Below are 8,622 nucleotides of genomic sequence, written 5' to 3' on the forward strand. Positions count from 1 at the left end.
GATGAAAGCAAAACCACGTGCAAACATCAGCTGAATACATTATCAGCATTCGAAACGAGATATGAAAATTAACAAAGAATTAAATGCGTGAAAATTATTAAAAAACATTATTAGTGAATGAGTAAGAATAGAACAAAAACTGATGAGTTTTTCCGGTATCACATCTAGCATCAAGAGCTCCTTTATTTCTTCTCCTTAAAAGTGTTCAGGATCTACTTCTTCAACTGAAGAACAAGAACAACCAAGGTCATCAAAGTGACGACTCCACACGCTATGGGGATGATGATCGTATTCAAGGTTTGATCAGATGGCTCAAGTACAAGAACGTTGTCAACGTAGGAGACTCTGTAAGAAGCCTCGTATTTTTCATGGTTGGCAATTATGAGAGCATCTTGGAGAGCGACGCGGTTCGCAGTGATGATGCCTGCCAAGTGAACAAAAGAAAATGACACGAATGAAAATGACTTCATTTCAATCCGAGTTAGATCTGAAACTTCAATCCCGGTCCGGAACTGTTGGGATCAGGAACTTTCCCGATCTGGAGATTTTGGTTTTGAATCCCAAAGTTTAATTGTGGGATGCGGTATGTTAAAGTTAACTGATCACTTATTCAGAGCATAAGTTTGCACATTACGTACTTGTACCGAAATAAGAAGTTCTGCTTTTCAACAAAGTTTTGTTGTATAGAGTTTTTTACATTCCTTTTGACAAAAAAGGAGTCAAAAGCCCGAAGAAAAGAGCATAACCCCAAAAACGTAAGTCATAGCATAACAATGGCAGCAGCAGCTTTCGACTTAGAACTACAATCGCAATAACGTACCTGCTAAGTCCGCTTTCCTAAGAACAAACACATTCTCATCGCTGGAAGAAGATTGAGGTAAAACGACATAAAGCAACATGTGAGTGTTGACGTCAACAAGCTGTGGATAGCCTTGTACAATGACCACGTTATCCGAAGTGAATTCACTGAAAGAGCATGAAAATGTTGACATGATTTTTCTCATTGGGTTGAAAAACGAATAGCTGTAAGTAACTCCTCTTAGCAGTAGAAAAAAGTAAAAAAAAAGTATTAAAAAATAAACAAAACACTTAAAAACCTCAGTAAAGGTCTAAAACCGTTAGCAACAGAGGGGAGCTAAAGATTTATGACAACGATTAAGAAATATTTGATGCATATAACTTTTACGTGACAAAAAGACATGAAGCACTTTTATGATTTCAATCTTCAAAACCTCTCAATGATTCGTTGGTAACTTTCTTCAAATCTTTTATCACAACACAGAAACCTCTGTTATAATTTTTCTCGCTTTCTAAAGGTACAAAAAGTTTCCTAAAAAAGTTTTGTTTTTTTTCAAGGCAGAATACTGTATAGAAATGCTGTATAAAATGTGTACCAGAAACTACATAATGTAGCCTATTATATTACATCGTACAGAAAGCTATGAATAGTGGGAACAAGTTGCTACAGAACCTGAATTCTTGCATGGTACAAGCAGAAAGATTGGTTTTGCAAAAGTCTCCAGCAAAACTTGCAATAGAGTTTTTGAACACCTTTATGACGTCATTACCCCAATCTGGAAGCTGAACAAGGTCCAACTGCACCAATACTTGATTGTTACTTGAATCTGTTAAATGGTAGAAGGTAAAATAAGCAAGCGATTTATTGATTGTAAACACAAATAAATCAAGACTACAATTTTACTTTAGAAGTTTAGAGAATAACAAGTTTAACTGAAAGTTGTTTGTAGTTGCAGATCCAGTTGTAAAAATTGTTGGGTAACTTAAGTGGGTGGTTCCTGACCACCAATAGTGGGATTTTTTAAATCACTTTTTAACAAGTAGCGGTACAAGTACTTTGTAACAAATAAATGTATACTATCTTAACAGTCGATATAAATGTTACGCGGAAAAATAACACAGTTTGTGATATTTTTTAGTCACATAATGTGCAATAAGAAGTTGAATCACCTGATTCCAATGTTGCATAAGTGACAAAGCATTGAAGAAGAATCAAACACATTCCTTTAAACAGCATTGTGTTGGTTAAGCTTGGGGGCCAATACTCAACACTTGAAATTTACAAATCGAGCACACTCATAAACTTATTCTATAAGAAAAATATTTTGCAATAATACATAGGCTACACATAACCATAAGCAATATAATACATAAGCATACGCGAAACTATTGAAATAAGTAGGTAGTGAAAGTAGCCTACCATATATCGAAACCCACATGTGTATTTCAAACAAAAACTTGATGTTGTGCTTGTGTTACTAGTAGAAAACATTCAAACAAATAAGCAATCAGACTTCACTTTGTGAAGAAAGGGGCGTTCTTCCAGGCTATCAGCACAAGGCTGAGCACTCACTAGTAGGCTACAGCGAGCAGTTGCGATTCGCTAACCATAACGGTGTAGCTTCCACGCTAGCCATTCAGACCATCCAATCAACCATATGTTTCTCGGCAGCCAATTTGTAGCAAGAATTGACAGCGATAGACACGTGTTTCGCCCATGAGGCTGGGCTCATCAGTATCGCACCGTATTCTGCCACAAATTTATTCGACCACCGCTTTTACCAGTCAGTTTAACTCTTATCTTTGTGGAAAGAAAAAAGCTCTGCCCTGGCGCCTGTTGGTTTTGTTCGCTCTTTTCTTTCCACAAAGATAAGAGTTAAACTGACTGGTAAAAGCGGTGGTCGAATAAATTTGTGGGAGAATACAGTGCGATACTGATGAGCCCAGCCTCATGGGCGAAACACGTGTCTATCGCTGTCAATTCTTGCTACAAATCGGCTGCCGGGAAACACAGACTTCACTTAGTTTGCCAGCACTGCACTAATAACAGAGAATATGCTGAAACTTTGACCACTACACAAGATATAAAGACTATGAGCTTGCATTGAATGAAAAAAGATGATTTGTGGAAACAAAATGTAACCATTCCAGTGCACTACTATTTATTGATTGATTCCAAGCCAAATGTGGCACAGACAATGCAAGAAAGTATTCAATCAATAGATGCAAGACAGCTGCAATACATAGGCTAAACTACTTACATAAAAAATACAAAAGTTAACAAGTAGTATGACACCTATGAAAACGTACATTTAAACACTTCATTGTAATACCAATAGTTGTCATGCATTAAACTATTGTAAATTCAATATACCCAACTCAACTTTGATTCATCATTATGAAACTGTTAACTCAAATATAAATTTTGTGAGGTTAAAATCAAGTTCATCATCATCTATAGTCCAGCATTACATACCACAAATAAGATAATAAAACTAGAACATGAGCATAACAGCACATGCTTGAAAACTAACATTTTTGCAAATCATTGAATGAAATCTTGTGAAATATATATTTCAGGAATGACACAATAATATAGCTTCTGTTAATTAGGCAAAACAATTATAAAATGCAAACAGATCACGATTGCGAATAGTGAAGAAACACAAAACATATTTACAAAACCCCAAACTTAGTATAATGTATAATACTAACAACATTGTTTGAAAGTTGTCTTCAAAAGTGCAAAACACACAAGCTCAAGCGTTCTCAAATTGGAAATTTGACGTCTCGATCATGAGGAGCATTGAAGTCTAAATCTGGACCAATGTAAACAATTCCATATGGATTGATACGAAGATGACTCAGTTGATAATGTTTGGTGATATGTTCCATGGTAATCGTTTCTCCAAAACTTTTCATCTGGTAAAGCTCACGTAGATAAGACCACATGTTTGGATAATCAATGATTCGTCGTTTGTTGCATTTAAAATGACCGTGATACACAGGATCAAATCTTACAAGAGTTGTGAAAAGTCTGATATCTGCTTCTGTAAGCCTGTTTCCAACCAAGTACCTTTGCTTTGACAAAATATCTTCAACTTTGTCCAAATGAGCAAAAAGTGGAATAATTGCCTTGTCATAATCTTCTTGCATCGTTGCAAAACCACATCGATACACTCCTAAGTTTATATTTGGATATATCCATGAATTAACTTCATCTATTTGAGTGCGCAAATCTTCTGCGTAGAGGTCAAGATTTTTTTGTTCTTCTGTTGCACAAAACTCATTCATGGCAGAATTCAGTATGCGAATGATTTCACTGGATTCATTATTCACTATGTCCAGCTTTTTCTTGTCAAAAAGAACAGGAACAGTAATTTTTCCTTCATATCCAGGTGATGCTTTCTGATAAACCTCCTTCATGAACTTAGCATCGAAAATAGGATCTTTAGTACAACCTGGAATTTGATCATTAAACCTCCAACCATTTTCTCCCATATAGTAGTCTACTACAGTATAAGAAATAGCATTTTCCAAACCCTTGAGCTTGCGAGAAATGAGTGTACGATTCGCCCACGGACATGCATATGAAACATAAAGATGGTAACGGCCACTTTCTGGAGGATATTCTCCACCTTTCTTTATTTCATTTCTAAAAGACACTACATTTGACATTTTCTTAAGATATTGTTTCACTTATGACTAGATGAAATAACCGATGTAACAAACCTAAACTAAAATTGTGTATTATGGTTAGGGATCGCATCTCAATAATATTTATCTTAATTTTATCCGGGTGCAACCTACTTTGACCCCTGAACACTTTATCCCCTGAAAAGACTGAGAAAAAAATACAACAAAGCCGAAGTCGCTGATTGGAGTTGCCGCAAACATTTCAAAATTTCTCTCAATCTTTTCGGGGGACGAAATAGGTTGCATCCTTATTGAGGGTTAAGGTTAGAAATGTTTCTATTTCTAACCCAGGGTTAGGAATTAGGTTAGAAATAGAAACATTTATAACCCTAACCCTTCGGCCTTCAACCTATTGGCAGTGATGTAGGCGTATACAAAAAATATTGACGCCGTCAGCGTAAACGCAAACGTTCGAAAAGCCATACACCGTATGCGTCAACGTCACTTGTGAAAAAAGTTGGCGGCGTCAGTGCATACACTAGCATAAGCTCATTTTGTTTGCTAGGTGCCAAACATTCACACGGCATAAACCACTCGAAACAAACAAGTTTGATTTGGAATTTCTACGAAGAAACACAAGCATCTGAAAGTGTTCATCTGACATTTTGCTGCGTTTTGGTTTCAATATGTCTTTGCCCATTGAAAACAATTATAAAAAAAAAATACAAACAACAGCTAAGACATTAAAAAGTAGGCTGTGGCTATATTTACACTATATAGTGTAATAATAGCCTCAATAGTGTTGCCAGATAAGGAATTCTGCCCTAATTTGAAAAAAGTTTAAAGCTGTTGAAAACAAATACTTGTATTTTGGAAATTTTTTTAGTCCTGGGAAGATCAAAACCCTAATCTTATTCCTAACTCTAACCCTTACTTTAACTTAACCCTTCCTAACTTTAATCCTAACTCTGGCAACACCTGATTGTGGAAAAATAGCCACTTCCTAAAAGTATACATTGACGCTATACGCTAAAAAACCGCAAAAACTTTAGGGCGTAGCCTCAAGCGACAACTATCCAACAAAGTGTGGCTGTAAGCATTAGCATATTAAAAAAGTTTACGTCGCAATTCTATGGCGTATAATTTGCGGCGTATACATGCATCTCTGCCTATTGGTTAGGGTTAAATAAGGTTAGCCTAGAACTATTTCTAACCCTAACCTTTAATAAGGATTCAACCTATTGGTTAGGGATAAAAATGTTTCTACTTCTAACCTTAACCCTTAATAAGGATTCAACCTATTCCGTCCCCTGAACATTTTGTCTCCCGATTTTGGGGGATAAATTGTTCAGCAAAAGAAATAGGTTCCATCCATTTTATCCTATTTCCTCTTACAAGTGAAAAAGTTTTGAAAAATGAATGCTGGAACAGCTAGCCTATGCTATGTCTAGTCCATGGCATGCTTGTACCAATGTAGCCTAATCTATTCTGCAGGGGTTCTATGGGTCCTTACAAAAATATTTCACCACATGACAAATCCAACTTTTTCTAAAAATCGTTTACAAAATGGATTTATTAAATTTAGTAGCCTACTACTCAGTAGGTGTATGATCCTTAGCCTACTACTACACATCATGCATGTTTATCTCTCTAGTCTAACATAAAATATTTTCAATACACAGCCTACTGCAGCAACCACCCAACAAGCAAAAGTGCAAAACTAATGATTAGAATCAGGGTTGCCAGACTGAAATTTGCAAAAAAGGCCAAACTCAACAAGAAAAAAGGCCAAATTGAGGCCAAATAGGTAGAAAAAAGGCCAAAAATAAGCCAAACTCAAACAAGATAAAATAAGCATTGTAATCAGGGTTGTCAGACTGTGAAAAGGTCTTAATGCCAAAATAATACAAGAAAAATCTGGTGGAAAATTTTCTTAGGAGGCAATGCAAGGTCTGAAAGGAATGGTCCAACAGGAAAGAGTCTTAGTGTTGAACAGAGCTGAACACTTTTCATAAGAACGTCAAATATGAAAGCAATCAATATTAAAATGTCGTCAGCGAATAAAGCTAAATTCATGTCGTCATAATTAAATAATTCATGTTCATGTCGTCAAAATTCATGCTGTCTAAATTCCTCAATCGTCGTAACAGGCTTGCCAGATTGGCCCTTTTTAGAGGTCGTTGGCCCCCAAAAAAGTTGTTTGGCCCCTTGGCCCTTTGTTTTCAATATTTGGCTCTTTTTGGAAGCAGTTGGCACATAGCCTACTATCAAACTAGCTATTTAAATAAATGTCTTTCAGAAATTGAGACTGAAAAGTATTATTACGATTTTTTAGACAGTGTTTAGCTGACAATGTTTATGCCAATGCCAAGGATTCGAGTGGAAACACTGTAGACAATGAAGATTTGGAAATGTTCTTGTAGACTACGTTGTTGTAATGTTGTAACGTTATTGACGTTGTTAACGTTATTATGATTTATTAGCAACGTTATCAACATTATTGAACAATTTGGCTCTTTTTTACCCAGTTTGGCCCTTTTTTCCACATTGTTTGGCTCTTTTTCTCAAAAGCTGTCTGACAACCCTGCGTCGTAAGCTACTGCGTGATGTGCAGTCTGACCATAGAAAGAGCTCAATGCTTTGCTCTCCTGGGCCACATCGAAACGGGCTTTTGCCTGAGGATGGGTTTCTTTTATGTCCGGTTTTCTTTCTCTATCTTTCATTTATTGCTACATGTGTGCTTCTGTTTGTTTTTTGGGTTTTGTGGCCGTGCTAACTAGGCTACAGACAGACAGGCTACTACATGATTTACTATTCAGGCACGTTTTAAACCTTTGAAGGTTTTGCCACCTTTTCCCGTTCATTAACGTGCTGGTAGGCCTATATCGACTATTGTAGTTACTTTAGTAGTATCTTTTTTGTCCGGGATGCGTTAATGACGACAAATAAATAAATGAATGAATGATGTAGGCTATGTATCATTTAAGTGAACATTACTACAGTAATTATTAAAAAGAAATTCTTTTGTAACAAGTCTATGATCAATAATTTATTTACTCATCACAAAGCATTACAATAACGGTAATTTGAAAAGCACTCAATTGCACAACCACGAATCACTTGTATTGCTCAACAACTGAATTTCTGAAAGCATGTTCTGCTGGCAAGCCAGCGGTTGTGTTGGAATACCGATCGATCAAAAAGTGAACACGTTACGTTTTGTATAGGCTACCTACTTTTGAGCGTTGACATTATAATTCCAAAATAATGTCTAAAACATTCATATTTATCGATATTTTGGATTTTAATAAATTATAGCAAAAATAATTCTGAAAGTAGCAAGTATATATATAATAAAAGCACTGTAGCAGATGAGTTTTAATCCGCTACAGTGGTGACATCTGGCACCACTGGCTAGCTTAGAGGGGAGCGCAGTCTGACTCGACGTCACATTACAAGTATTTAACAAGTATAGAACATGTATTGAACAATGGAGAATATGGTTTTCATCTGGTAAAGTTACGATATATGAGAAATATTGATCAATATGCATTTTGAAGATTAAATTTTAAAAAAGGCCAAATTTAAGGCCAAATCTAGAAAAAGGCCAAACGTATAATTTCTAAGGCCAAAAGGCTCTAAAAAAAAGGCCAATCTGGTAACCCTGATTAGAATTTGAAAAAACTACGATCCTATTGATCCATCAACTATTCAACTTTGACCTGATACAAATTTTAGTGATGCCACAAAACTAAAAAAAGTTTTGTGGTTTTCTGATTGAACGTTTTTCAACTTAGGCTACTTTTTCTCATTTTCTACTGCTTCCCCGAGCCAACCAAAAGCTTTTATATCATTAAAAGGCAGCAAAAAGTAAAAACATCTCAGAAAATGTCAGTCAAATACCAACAGTGGCGGTAATCAAAATCTGCAAAATGCGACAAATCAGGCCGCATCTCCAAGTAGCCATGCGTCAACGAACTCCAAAATCGCCAATAATTTTCGAATTGAAGGACATTCTTAATTTTTTTTTAATTTTTTTTTTTATTATCTTTATCACCTACATTGCGGGAAAGCGAACTTGAGCGCTATGCATCGGTGTACGCCTTCCAACGTACACCTGACCCACGCTGCAGCCGACTGCAATGTCTGTTTCCGGTTGTCTACTCTACTTATGAAGTAACATTGGTA

General features: G+C 36.1%; 1 protein-coding gene across 1 annotated transcript; it reads right to left on the minus strand.

Moving 5' to 3' along the window:
• Positions 1 to 2,108: 2,108 nt before the first annotated feature.
• On the minus strand, positions 2,109 to 4,525 carry LOC145772633 (glutathionyl-hydroquinone reductase YqjG-like). Its single transcript, XM_082584502.1, has one exon. It carries the CDS (start codon positions 4,474 to 4,476, stop codon positions 3,568 to 3,570), a length of 909 nt encoding a protein of 302 aa, XP_082440628.1. The 5' UTR covers positions 4,477 to 4,525; the 3' UTR covers positions 2,109 to 3,567.
• Positions 4,526 to 8,622: the final 4,097 nt, after the last annotated feature.

Source organism: Aplidium turbinatum, chromosome 1 (genome assembly GCF_918807975.1).
Source record: "Aplidium turbinatum chromosome 1, kaAplTurb1.1, whole genome shotgun sequence".
NCBI lineage: Eukaryota > Metazoa > Chordata > Ascidiacea > Aplousobranchia > Polyclinidae > Aplidium > Aplidium turbinatum.